At 71.4% G+C, this 13,217-nt stretch overlaps 1 protein-coding gene across 1 annotated transcript; it reads right to left on the bottom strand.

Annotated features, from left to right (window-relative positions):
- Positions 1-338: 338 nt before the first annotated feature.
- VARS1 (valyl-tRNA synthetase 1) lies at positions 339-10,289 on the bottom strand. The gene is given in 26 exon segments (XM_072024756.1): positions 339-408; positions 410-696; positions 1,138-1,223; positions 1,226-1,292; positions 2,206-2,333; positions 2,775-2,853; positions 2,943-3,011; positions 3,096-3,200; positions 3,282-3,407; positions 3,882-3,952; positions 4,254-4,359; positions 4,819-4,909; positions 5,266-5,424; positions 5,928-6,031; positions 6,345-6,469; positions 6,559-6,649; positions 7,283-7,386; positions 7,480-7,542; positions 7,545-7,587; positions 7,804-7,895; positions 7,898-7,922; positions 8,018-8,099; positions 8,883-9,047; positions 9,634-9,758; positions 10,004-10,104; positions 10,203-10,289. Coding segments are annotated over 24 exon segments (2,409 nt in total). The 5' UTR covers positions 9,720-9,758; positions 10,004-10,104; positions 10,203-10,289; the 3' UTR covers positions 339-353.
- Between the last annotated feature and the right edge of the window lie 2,928 nt (positions 10,290-13,217).

Raw genomic sequence — 13,217 nt, 5'->3', positions numbered from 1 at the left:
TGGGGGGGGAGCAGGGGTGGGGGGGGGTCATTGGGGGTGGTATAGGGATGGGGGGGGCTTGGGGGCTCCCTTGGGGGGGGGGAGCAGGGATTTGGGGGGGGGGGGTCAGGGGAAGGGGGTCACTGGGGGGGGTACAGGGATGGGGGGGTCCCTTTTGGGGGGGGGAGCAGGGGTGGTGGGGGGGGTCCTTGTGGGGGGGAGGCAGGGACTGGGGGGTGTCCCAGGGACTTGGGGGGGGGTCCTGGGGGGGTGCTGGGGGTGTGGGGGGGTCCCTGGGGCTGCCGGGGCCGTGTGGGGTCCCTGAGGGGGGTCCCAGTAGGGTCCCCCCGCCCCCCGTCGCCCCCCGCCCCCCCTCACCTGCTGGGCTCGGGGAAGGGGCAGACGCAGAGGCTGGGGGGCGCGGGGGGGGGCGCGGGGCAGGCGCTGCCACAGCTCCTCCCCCAGGAAGGGCATGAAGGGGGCCAGCAGCCGCAGCCCCCCCTCGGCGCTCAGCAGCAACGAGTCCCGCACCGCCAGCACCCGCGCCCCCAGCGCCCCCCCCCCGGCCGGGCCTTCCTCCTCCTCCTCAGCATCCTCCTCCTCCTCCTCGGCGCCTTCGTCCTCAGCATCCTCCTCCTCGTCCTCAGCCGGGGGGGGGGGTCCGGAGCCGCCCTCACCCCTCTTGGCTGCCCGGGCCAGCAGCGGCTTCACGCACTCCTGGGGGGGGAAGGGGGGGTCCACGTCAGCCCCCTGTGCCCCCCCCATCCCCATGTGTCCCCCCCCAGGTCCCCATGGCCCCCCCCGTGCCCATCTCACCCTCCATCCCCCCCCCCCCCCATCCTCCCTCCCTGTCCCCCAATGCCCCCAGAACCCCCCCATCCTTATCACCCCCCCCCCACCTCCAGCCCTACAACCCCCCCTGACCCCACAATGCCCCCAATGTCTCTGTAACCCCCCCACAACCCCCCCATAACCCCCTGTGCCTCCCCCCATTACCTCCCCGGTTCCTATGACCCCCCACGCCCATGACCCCCCCACGCCCCCATGACCCCCCCACGCCCCCATGACCCCCCCACGACCCCCCCACGCCCCCATGACCCCTCACCCCCCCATGACCCCCCCACGCCCCCATGCCCCCCCCCCACGCCCCCCCCGCACCAGGTAGACGTCGCAGAGCTCGTAGACCCAGAAGCCGTGCACGGCGCCGGTGGCCGCGGGGAAGTCGAAGGCCTCGAGCGCGGCCCGCAGGCGGCCACGGCGCGGCTCAGGCGGCTCCGGATCCAGCGCTCCGCCAGCCCCAGGCGGCCCCGGACCTATGGGGGGGACACGGCTATGGGGCAGCCCCACAGCCAGCCCCACATGGACCCACACAGCCCCACACCCAGCCCCACAGCCAGCCCCACATGGACCCACACAGCCCCATAGCCAGCCCCACAGCCAGCCCCACAGGGCCCCACAGAGCCCCACACAGCCCCATAGCCAGCCCCACACAGCCCCACACCCAGCGCTCCACCAGCCCCAGGCGGCCATGGACCTATAGAGGGACCCACGGCTATGGGGCAGCCCCACAGCCAGCCCCACATGGACCCACACAGCCCCACAGCCGGCCCCACAGGGCCCCACAGGGCCCCACATAACCCCACACAGCCCCATAGCCAGCCCCACACAGCCCCACACCCAGCGCTCCGCCAGCCCCAGGCGGCCCCGGACCTATGGGGGGGGACACGGCTATGGGGCAGCCCCACAGCCAGCCCCACACAGCCCCACAGGGCCCCACACAGCCCCACATAACCCCACACAGCCCCACACCCAGCGCTCCGCCAGCCCCAGGCGGCCCCGGACCTATGGGGGGGGACACGGCTATGGGGCAGCCCCATAGCTGGCCCCACAGAACCCCACACAGCCCCATAGCCAGCCCCACACAGCCCCACACCCAGCGCTCCGCCAGCCCCATGCGGCCATGGACCTATAGAGGGACCCACGGCTATGGGGCAGCCCCATAGCTAGCCCCACATGGACCCACACCGCCCCATAGCCAGCCCCATAGCTGGCCCCACATAACCCCACACAGCCCCATAGCCGGCCCCACACAGCCCCACAGCCAGCGCTCCGCCAGCCCCATGCGGCCATGGACCTATAGAGGGACCCACGGCCATGGGGCAGCCCCACAGATCGCTCCCAGCCCCACAGATCGCTCCCAGCCCCACAGCACGGGGGGGCACCCACCTGCAGGCCGGGGGGGGGCTGGTAGCGGGGCCCCAGGGCGCGCAGGGTGAAGCGGGCGCCGTTCCAGACCTTGTTGCAGAAGTGGCGGTACCCCAGCACCCGCCCCACGTCCAGGTTGATGTCCCGGCCTGGGGGGCAGCGGGGTCAGGGGGGATTTGGGGTCAGGGGGGTTATTTGGGGTCGGGGGGGGATTTGGGGTCTGGGGGGACGTTTGGGGGTCTGGGGGGACGTTTGGGGTCTGGGGGGGGTGTGTGGGGCGTTTGGGATGGGTTATTTGGGGTTTGGGGGGGTTATTCAGTCTAGGGGGGGCATTTGGGTTTGCTGGGGGAGCCGGGGGAGGGGGCATTTGGGTTTGGGGGAAGTCTTTGGGGTCTGGGGGAGGCGTTTGGGGTACGGAGGGGTCACTTGGGGTCTGAGAGGTCATTTGGGGTCACTGGGGCAGCCAGGGGGGGCATTTGGGGTGTGAGGGGCGGTTATTTGGGGTCCAGGGGGGTTATTTGGGGTCCAGGGGGGTTATTTGGGGTCCAGGGGGGTTATTTGGGGTCTGGGGGGGCCGTGCGGGGGCTCACCCTGGGCGGTGTAGGCGCAGAGGGCGAAGCGCAGCGCGTCGGTGCCGCACTCGGGGATCCCGTTGGGGAAATCCCGCTTCTGGGGGGGGCCGGGGGGGGGCTCCGTGAGGGCCGTGCCCCCCCCAAATCCCCCCCCCGGCCCCAAATCCCCCCCCCCGGCCCCGTTACCTGCCCCTCCCGCGCCCGCTCCAGCTCGGCCGGCTCCAGGTTGCTGCTCTCCAGCTGCTCGTGGAGGCCCTGGGGGGGGGCACAGGGGGTGGGTGGCCCCAAAGCCCCCCCACAACCCCCCCCCTGCCCCCATACCCCCCCACACCCCCCCACCTGCAGGCTGATGCCCCCCACCACGTCCAGGGGGTCGATGACGTTGCCCAGGGATTTGCTCATCTTCCTCCCGTGCGCGTCCCGCACGATGGCGTGCAGGTACACCTGGGGGGGGGGCACACACGTTATGGGGGGGTCCCGGCCCCACAGCCCCCCCCCCCCCCCACCTTTTGGGACCCCCCCCACCTGGCGGAAGGGCAGGCGGCCGGTGAGGGCCAGCCCCAGCATCACCATGCGCGCCACCCAGAAGAAGAGGATGTCGTGGCCGGTCTCCAGCAGCGAGCCCGGGTAGAAGCGGGACAGGTCCTGGGTCTGGGGGGGGGGCACGGGGTCAGCGACCCCCCCCCGGGGGCACACAGACCCCCCCGGGGTGCACAGAGCCCCCCCCAAATCCTGGGAGCCCCCTCGAGTCACTGAGACCCCTCAAATCCTGAGACACCCCAAATCCTGAGACCCCCCCCCAAATCCTGAGACCCCCCCCCCTCCTAAATCTTGAGACCACCCCCCCGGATCACTGAGACACCCCCTAAGTCCTGGGACCCCCCTCAAGTCATTGAGACCCCCCCCCAAATCCTGAGAACCCCCCAGGTCCCTGAGACCCCCCCCCAATTCCTGGGACCTCCCCCCAAACCCATGAACTCCCCCCCCAATTATTGGGACCCCCCCCAATTCCCAGCTCCCCCACAAACCCATGAGCCCCCCCCCCCAATTCCCTGAGCCCCCCCCAGTCCCTGGGACCCTGCCCCAATTCCCAGCCTCCCCCCCCCAAATTTCCCCCCCCCTCACAGGCTCGGGCCAGCCGAAGATGGAGAAGGGGAAGAGGCCGGAGGAGAACCACGTGTCCAGCACGTCCTCGTCTGCACACCAGTACGCACCAGTAAGCACCAGTAAGCACCAGTACCCACCAGGGAGCCCCCGCCGCCCCCCCAGGACCCCCCCAGTAGCCCCCAGAACCCCCCAGCACCCTCCCAGTAGCTCCCCTGGTGTTCCCCAGTGCATCCCAGTGCCCCCAGTAGCCTCCCAGTAGCCTCCCAGTAGCCCCCCAGTCCCTCCCAGCACCCTCCCAGTGCCCCCCAGTTCCCTCCCAGTGCCCCCCAGCACCCTCCCAATGCCCCCCAGCACCCTCCCAGTGCCCTCCCAGTCCCTCCCAGTGCCCACCTTGCTGCAGGCGGAGGCGCTCGGGGGCCACCCCCATGGCTGCGGCCGCCTTGGCCCTGGCCTCGTCCTCGCTGCGGCCGCTCACCCAGCGCCGCGCCTCCTCCTCCTGCCACGGCCCGGCTCGGCACCGGCCCCCCGGGACCCCCCAGGATCCCCCCAGACCCACAGGGACCCCTCTGACCCCATAGGGACCCCCCGTCCCTCTGGGACCCCCCCTGCCCCACAGGGACCCCCTGGACCCACAGGAACCTCCCCGAACCCATAGGGACGCTCCCAGCACTCCAGGGCCCCCCTTGTCCTCCCTGGACCCACAGGGACCACCCAGCCCCACAGGGACCCCCATGGCCCCACAGAACCCCTACAACCCCCCCAGCCCCATAGGGACCCCCCGGCTCCATAGAACCCCCCACCCCACAGGGACCCCCAGCCCCATAGGGACCCCCCGGCCCCCTGGGGATCCCCCCCCGGCCCCATGGGGACCCTCTGGCCCCCCCCAGCCCACAGGGACTCCCCCAGCCCCATAGAGCCCCCCCCCGGCCCCACAGAGCCCCCCAGCCCCGCTGACCTCCCCGGGGGGCTCGTCCTCCCCCTCGATGCTGACGTAGTAGGCGGGGATGCGGTGCCCCCACCACAGCTGCCGCGAGATGCACCAGTCCCTGGGGGGGGGCCACAGCTCGTGGGGGGGGGGCTGTGGGGCTGGGGTGGGGGCTATGGGGCTGGGGGGCTATGGGGCTGGGGGACTTGGGGCAGGACCCCAGATCTATGGGGCAGGACCCTGTCCCCCGCTATGGGGCACCCCTCACTATGGGGCAGGATCCCGATGCTATGGGGCAGAACCCCCCTGCTATGGGGCAGGATCCCGATGCTATGGGGCACCCCTTACTATGGGACACACCCCCCACTATGGGTCATCCCCCACTATGGGGCAGGACCCCCCAGCTATGGGGCAGGACCCCCCAGCTATGGGTCCCTCCCATGCTATGGGTCCCCCCCCCCGCCCCCCGGCCCTCACCGGATGTTGTCCATCCACTGGAACCAGGTGCGGGTGTGGTTGTGGGGCAGGATCTGCAGCTCCCCCCGGCGCACGGCGTCGGCCGCCCCCCGCGCCAGCCCCGCGCAGCGCAGGTACCACTGCGGCCGCAGCAGCGGCTCCACCACGTCCTTGGAGCGGCTGGGGGGGGGGGCGGGGGGGCCGTGACCCACGGCTGCCCCACGGCCGCCCCACAGACACCCCATAGCCGCCCCATAGCCGCCCCGTAGCCAGCCCGTAACCACCCCACAGCCGCCCCACACCTGCCCCCTACACACCCCATAACAGGCCCAGGAGCTGCCCCATTGCCAGCCCACAGCCGCCCCACAGCGACCCCACACGCACCCTACAGCTGCCCCACAGCCATCGCAGTTACCCCATAACCGCCCTGTAACTGCCCCATAGCCACCCCATTGCCAGCCCCATAGTGGCCCCATAGCAGCCCCCCATGCCCCCCCCGCCCCATAGCAGCCCCATAGCAGCCCCCCGCCCCATAGCCGCCCCATAGCAGCCCCCTCGCCCCATAGCCGCCCCATAGCAGCCCCCCGCTCCATAGCAGCCCCCCATGCCCCCCCCGCCCCATAGCCGCCCCATATCCATCTCCCCGCCCCATAGCCGCCCCATAGCAGCCCCCCAGCCCCCACCTGCAGATGGGCACCACCATGGGGTTGTCGCTGACCCCCCTGAGCAGCCCCCGCTCCTGCAGCTCCTGCAGCAGCGCCGCGCGGGCATCGAAACGCCGCATGCCCTGGGGGGGGGGTACAATGGGGGGGGGGGGGGGGGCACACATCGGTCACCCGCAGCCCCCCCGCAACCCCCCCCCACCTCCTGCCCCTGTTTCCCACCCCCGAATCCCCCGTCCCCCTGTGCCCCCACCCCCGTGGCCCCTCCCGTGACCCCCCCATTTCCCCTGCCCCCAAATCCCCCCCCAATCCCCCCCCACACCCCCCCAATCCCCCCCCAACACCCCCCCAATGCCCCCCCCCATCCCCCCAATCCCGCCCCCATGCCCCCAATCCCCCCCCTCATACCCCCCCCACCCCCCCGTCCCCCCCCCTCACCAGGTACGGGGGGGGCACGTTCTCCATGCGCCCGTCCTCCCCCAGGACCCCCAGGCAGGGCAGGCCGTGGCGCTGCCCCACCTCGAAGTCCGTGGGGTCGTGGGCGGGGGTCAGCTTCACCGCGCCTGGGGGCGGGGCCAGACGGTGGGCGGGGCATCAGGGACCACGCCCCCTCCCTCAGGCCCCGCCCCCTCCCTCAGGCCCCGCCCCTTACCCGTGCCGAAGGCGGGGTCCACGAAGGGGTCCTGCAGCACCGGGAGGCTGCGGCCGGTCAGGGGGTGGCGCACGCGGCGCCCCCGCAGGTGCTGTGGGCGGAGCCTCGCTGGGACCACGCCCACAAGAAGCCCCGCCCACTGCCCCGTAAGCCCCGCCCACCCTCACAGGCCACGCCCCCTCCCTTTAGCCCCTCCCCCCCTTTAGCCCCTCCCACCCCTTCAGGCCCCACCCCCTCCCCTCCAGGCCCCTCCCCCTCAGCCCCTCCCACCCTTTAGGCCCCGCCCCCCTCCCCTTTAGCCCCTCCCACCCCTCCAGGCCCCTCCCACCCCCTCCAGGCCCTGCCCCTCCCCTTTAGGCCCCTCCCCCCTCCCTCCAGGCCCCTCCCACCCTTTAGGCCCCGGCCCCGCCCCCTCCCCTCCAGGCCCCGCCCCCTCCCCTCTGGGCCCCTCCCCCTCCCCCGCCCCCCAGGCCCCTCCCCCTCCCTCCAGGCCCCGCCCCCCTCCCCTCCAGGCCCCTCCCACCCCCTCCAGGCCCCGCCCCCTCCCTCCAGGCCCCGCCCCCTCCCCTTTAGCCCCCCCTTTAACCCCTCCCACCCCCTTTAGCCCTCCCCCTCCCCTCCAGGCCCCTCCCCCTCAGCCCCTCCCACCCTTTAGGCCCCGCCCCCTCCCTCCAGGCCCCTCCCACCCCCCCAGGCCCCGCCCCCTCCCCCCGGCCCCGCCCACCTGGTACCGGGGGTCCTCGGGGTGCACGGCCACGGCCACGTCCCCCAGCATGGTCTCCAGGCGCGTGGTGGCCACCACCACCTCCTCGGGGCCCACCTCCCCCCCTGGGGGCGGGGCCGAGGGAAGGGGCGGGGTCAGAGGGGGCGGGGCCTCACCCGGGACCCCCCCCACACCTCCCCGCCCCCCCCCGCACCCACCGGGCCCCTCCAGGGGGTAGGCGAAGGCCACCAGGACCCCGAACTCCACCGGGCGCTCGTAGCCGGCACCGCCAGCAGCGTGCGGCCGCTCAGCTCCTTCTTGTCCACCTGGGGGGGCCGGGGGGGTCAGGGCTGCCCCACGGCGACCCACGGCCCTGCCCCATAGCCCTGCCCCATAGCGACCCAGCCCCCCATAACCCCCCAATACCCCCCCTATAACCCCCCCAGCCCCCCCATACCCCCCTCCATATCCCCCCATCCCCACCCCATAGCCCCCCCAGCCCCCCATGCCCCCCCCCATCCCCACCCCACAGCCCCCCCCACCTCGATGTCGGAGATGGCGGATTTGAGGGCGCAGGACCAGTTGACGAGCCGGGTGCTGCGATAAATCAGCCCCTGCTCGTGCAGCCGCACAACGCCTCGGTCACCGCCCGCGACATTTTCTGGGGGGGGGGAAAAGGGGAAAAAAAAAAAGGGGTCAGGGCCCCCCCGGGACCCCCGCAACCCCCCCCCCCCAGCCCCCTCCCGCCCCACTCACAGGGTCCATGGTGAAGCAGGCGCGCTCCCAGTCCAGCGAGGCGCCCATGCAGCGCAGCTGCTGGTAGATGCGGTCGCCTTTCCTGGGGACAGGGGGGGTCTGTGGGGTGCTGGGGGGCGTTATGGGGCGCTATGGGGTGCTGGGGGGCGTTATGGGGTGCTATGGGATGTTATGGGGCTCTATGGGGTCCTGGGGGGTGCTATGGGGTGCTGTGGGGATGGATATGGGGTCTGTGCAGTAAAACGTAAAATCTGTAGGATCTATAGGGCAGGATGTGGGGTCTGTAGGATCTATGGAGCAGGACATAGGGGCTGTAAGGTCTATAAGGCAGGATATGTGCTTTGTAGGATCTGTGAGGCTCTGTGGGGCTCTGTGGGGTCTCTGTGGGGCTCTGTGGGGCTCTGTGGGGTCCGTGGGGCGCTGTGGGGTCTCTGTGGGTTCTCTGTGGGGTCCATGGGGCTCTGTGGGGTCTCTGTGGGGTCCGTGGGGCGCTGTGGGGTCTCTGTGGGGGCTCTGTGGGGCTCTGTGGGGTCTGTGGGGCTCTGTGGGGTCTCTGTGGGGGCTCTGTGGGGCTCTGTGGGGTCTGTGGGGTCTCTGTGGGGTCTGTGGGGTCTCTGTGGGTCTCTGTGGGGGCTCTGTGGGGCACTGTGGGGTCTCTGTGGGTCTCTGTGGGGTCTCTGTGGGGCTCTGTGGGGTCTCTGTGGGGTCTCTGTGGGGCTCTGTGGGGCTCTGTGGGGTCCGTGGGGCGCTGTGGGGTCTCTGTGGGTTCTCTGTGGGGTCCATGGGGCTCTGTGGGGTCTCTGTGGGGTCCGTGGGGCGCTGTGGGGTCTCTGTGGGGTCTCTGTGGGGTCCATGGGGCACTCACTCCTCCTTCCACTTCCAGACCTCTCCCAGGAAGCGCTCGCGGCCGAGCTGGTGGCGGCTGAGCCCGGAGCTCCTCCAGAGGCGCCGCTCCACCACCACCTGCGTGGCGATGCCGGCGTGGTCGCAGCCCGGGGCCCACAGCGTGGCCTCGCCCCGCATCCGGTGCCTGCGGGGAGAGATGTGGGGCGGGGATATGGGGCAGGGGATGTGGGGCAGGGGATATAGGGCAGGGGATGTGGGGCAGGAGATGTGGGGCAGGGGATGTGGGGCAGGGGATGTGGGGCGGGGTGTGGGGCAGGGGATACGGGGCAGCGTGTGGGGTGGGGATATGGGGCAGGGGATGTGGGGCGGGGTGTGGGGCGGGGATGTGGGGCAGGCTGTAGGGTGAGGATATGGAGTGGGGATATGGGGCAGGGGGGCCAGGGCTATAGGGCAGGGTGTGGGGCTGGGGCTATGGGACGGGGATATGGGGCAGGGCATATAGAGCAGGAGATATGGGGTGGGGTGTGGGGCAGGGATATGGGGCAGGAGATGGGGGGCAGGGTGTGGGGCAGGGCTATGGGCAAGATGGGGACAGGAGATGTGGGGCTGGGGATGTGGGGCAGCTCTGGAGCCGCCATGGGGCAGCCATGGGGCAGCCATGGGGCAGCTATAGGGCAGCCATGGGGCAGCTATGGGGCAGCTATGGGGCAGCTATAGGGCAGCTATAGGGCAGCTCTGGGTCCCGCCGTGGGTCCCGCCGTGGGTCGCACCATCGCGCCAGGCAGTCCTGGATGGCCACGGTGAGCGCGTGGCCGAGGTGCAGGGAGCCTGTGACGTTGGGGGGGGGCAGGCACATCACGAACACCCCGCGGGGGGGGGGCTCCGCGCCGCAGCTCTGGGGGGGGGGGCACAGACATCAGGGGGGGGCCCTGCGCCCCCAAACCCCCCCCAGTCCCCATGAGCCCTGTGACCCCCCCGGATCCCCCCCCAGCCCCCTGTAACCCCTCCCAAATCCCCGCACAGCCCCCTCCAACCCCCCCGTGACCCCCCCTGACCCCCCCCCAACCCCCCTGTGACCCCCCCAGCCCCCCATGACCCCCCCAACCCCCCCCAAATCCCCCCCCAGCCCCCCCCACTCACCCCCCCCTCGGGGCTGAAGAAGCGCTGTGCCTCCCACCAGCTGTACCAGGCGGCCTCCACGTAGCGGGGGCTGTAGGCCTCGGGCAGGGGCCCCGACACGTCTGGGGGGGGGGCCACGAGGGTCAGCGCCCCCCCCCCCGCGTCTCTGCGGACCCTTTTTGGGCTTTTTTTGCCCCATTTTTGGCTCCCCCCCCCTCACCTTTCTTCTCCCCCGGCGCCGTGGGCAGGTCGTAGCTCAGCACCCCCGGCTCGCGCCGCTCCTTGCGGGGGGGGCTTCGGCTGGGGGGGGGGCACCAAAATATCAGGGGGGGGTCCATGGGGCACCCAAATGCCCCCATGCCCCCCCCCAGCCCCTTTATTCCCCCCCCCATCCCCGTTTTTTTGCCCCCCCCAGCCCCATTTTCACCTCCTTTTGCCCTTTTCGCCCCTCCCTGGGCCTCTTTTTGCCCCCCCCCATTTTTCAGCCCCCCCCCGGTGTATTTTTCCCCCCCCCCCATTTATTTCTGCCCCCCCCCCCCCCGTTACCTTCTCCCCCTCGCCTTCTCCCTTCTCCATTTTCAGCCGGAATTTTTCCATCTTCTCCTTTTTCTTCGCCTCCTTCCTCAGCTGCGCCGCGCTCTTTTGGGGGGGGGCCGCCTCCTCTTTGCCCCCCCCACCCCCCCCCACCTCGGGAGGGCTTCGGGGGCCCCCCCCCAAAATTCTCCTCCAGCAGTGCCTCGGGGGGGGGCCCCAAAACGGCCTGGAAGGGGGGGAGGCAGAGGCAGGAGCGCAGCCAGCGGGCGACAGCCGGGAAGGGGGCGCGGGCGGGGGGGGGGCAGCGCCTGCGGGGGGGGCTCGTTAGTTCATTAATTAATCGGGGGGGGGTCCGGGGGGGCCGGGGGGGGGTTCCTGACCTGGCAGAAGGGCTGCAGCAGGGCGCAGGCACGGCCACGTCGGCCAAGGTGACGGCGGCGCCCACCAGGAAGGGCCGGGGGGGGGCCCCGGGGGGGGCCAGGTGCTGCTGCAGGGCCCCCAGCGCCCGGCACAGGCCCCCAGCGCCCGCTCCTGGGGGGGGGGGGGGGGGGGAAATAAATTAAAATTTGGGGAACCCCCCCCAAGGTGGGGGGAACCCCCCCGGGTCTGCCCAGCCCCCCCCAAATCCGCTCGCCCCCCCCCCCCCCCCAATGCCACTGGGGGGGTTTCTCTGCCCCCCCAACCCCTCCCCTTCTCCCCCCCCCCTCCCCATCGGACCCCCAATTTCCCCCCCCCAAAATTTCTGCCCCCCATTATTGCCCCCTCCCCCCTTTCTGCCCCCCCTCCCCCCCTTATCACCCCCCTCCCCCCTTATTGCCCCCCCTCCCCCCTTTCTGCCCCCCCACCCCCTTATTGCCCCCCCTCCCCCCCCGTTTTTGCCCCCCCTTCTGCCCCCCCTCCCCCCTTATCACCCCCTCCCCCCTTATTACCCCCCCTCCCCCCCATTATTGCCCCCCCCTACCCCCTTGTTACCCCCCCTTTCCCCCTTATTGCCCCCCCTCCCCCCCATTTTTGCCCCCCCCCTTTCTGCCCCCCCTCCCCCCTTATTGCCCCCCCTCCCCACTTTCTCCCCCCTCCCCCCTTTCTCCCCCCCTCCCCCCCCTTATTGCCCCCTCCCCCCTTTCTGCCCCCCCCACCCCCCTGTTACCCCCCCCTTTCCCCCTTATTGCCCCCCCCCATTACCCCCCACTCACCTTCTCGGCCCCCCCCGCCCCCAGGATGGCCCCCGCCGTCCTCAGCTCCCCGTCGGCGAACGCCTCCCACTGGCGCACGAGGGCCCCCCCCCGGGGCCCCCCCCCAGCATCTCCGGGGGGGCGAGCAGCAGCGCGGCCGCCCCCGCCCCCGCCACCAGCGCCCCCCCCGCGCTCAGCAGGGCCGGCAGCGGGCCCGGGCCCCCGGGGGGGGCGGCGGGGGGCACCCGCAGCACCTCGGGGACCCCCCCCCCGAAGCGGGCCGCGATCAGCACCCGCTGGGAGGGGGGGGCCTCGGGTGGGGGCGCCAGGAACAGCTGGGGGGGGGCCATGGGGGGGGGGGAACCAAAGGGAGCCGGAACTGAAGAGAGCGGGGGACGGGACCCAGGGGGAGCGGAGACGGGAGCGCACAGGCCTGGGGGGGAAAAGGGGGAAAAAGGGGGGAAAATTGGGGCAAAATCGGGAGGAATTGGGTCAGAGCGAGGCTGGGTGAGGTCAGATTGGGGTAAGTTGGGGCGAAATTGGTGAAATCGGGGGGAAAATGGTTTAAATCAGGGTTCTATTGGTGGAAATGGGGGGAAATGGGGGGAAAATGGGGGGAAATGGGGGGAAAATTGGGGCAAAATGGGGGGAAATCGGACGGATTGGGTCAGAGCGCGGCAGGTTGGGGTGCGATGGGGTCAGATTGGGGCAAATTGGTGCGGAATTGGTTAAATCGGGCTTCAAACGGTTTAAGGGGGGGTTCAATCGGTGTAAATGGGCGTTGGGGGGGGCTAAAACGGGGGGAAATCGGCCCAAATCGGCTCAAGTCGCCCCGAGCCGCCTGGGATTGGGGCTTAAACGCGTGAAATTGGGGGAAATCGGGCAAAACTGGGCTGAAATCGGGGAAAACGCGGGCTGGGGGGGGGGGAAGGAATTAAAGGGAGCACAGCGCGGCCTGCACAGCACGTGGGGGGAGGGGGGGGTAAAATGGGCCGAAACCGCCCCGATTCGCCCCCAATTCGGGCTCGGTTTTTTTTTAAATCTCTTTTAAAGCGCCGCAAACGGGGCCCAAAGGGGGGGGGGCGCCCGGGGGGGGGGCGGGACTGGGGGAAAGCGGCCGCGAACGGCCCCGAGCCCCCGCCAGAGAGCTTGGATGGGGCAAAAATGGGCAAAAACTGGGCAAAAATGGGCAAAACTGGGCAAAAAAAGCCTTTTTTGGTGTTTTTTTTGCCCCCCCCGCGCCCCCCGCACCTGCCGCTGCCGGAGCCCGGAAGGAAAGGCCGGGGGGGCGCTGCGCATGCGCGCACCACGTGACGCGGCCGGCGCTGATTGGCGGAGAGGCGGGGAGCAGTAGAGAGGCGGGAGGACAGAGCGCCGCGTCCCGGAGGGCGGGGGAGGGGGGTGTTGGAGGACCAACTGCCGCGGCCCCGAAAAGGGAGGAATTCGCCCCAAAAGCGCCGCGTTCCCGGCACCCGATCACCCCCCACGCCCCCTTCCCCAGCTGCCGCGGCCCCCCCCAAACACAAATC

Source organism: Anas platyrhynchos, chromosome 17 (genome assembly GCF_047663525.1).
Source record: "Anas platyrhynchos isolate ZD024472 breed Pekin duck chromosome 17, IASCAAS_PekinDuck_T2T, whole genome shotgun sequence".
NCBI classification, from domain to species: Eukaryota; Metazoa; Chordata; class Aves; order Anseriformes; family Anatidae; genus Anas; species Anas platyrhynchos.
The sequence above is the reverse complement of the archived record's forward strand: the minus strand, read 5'-3'. Positions and strand labels throughout refer to the sequence as shown.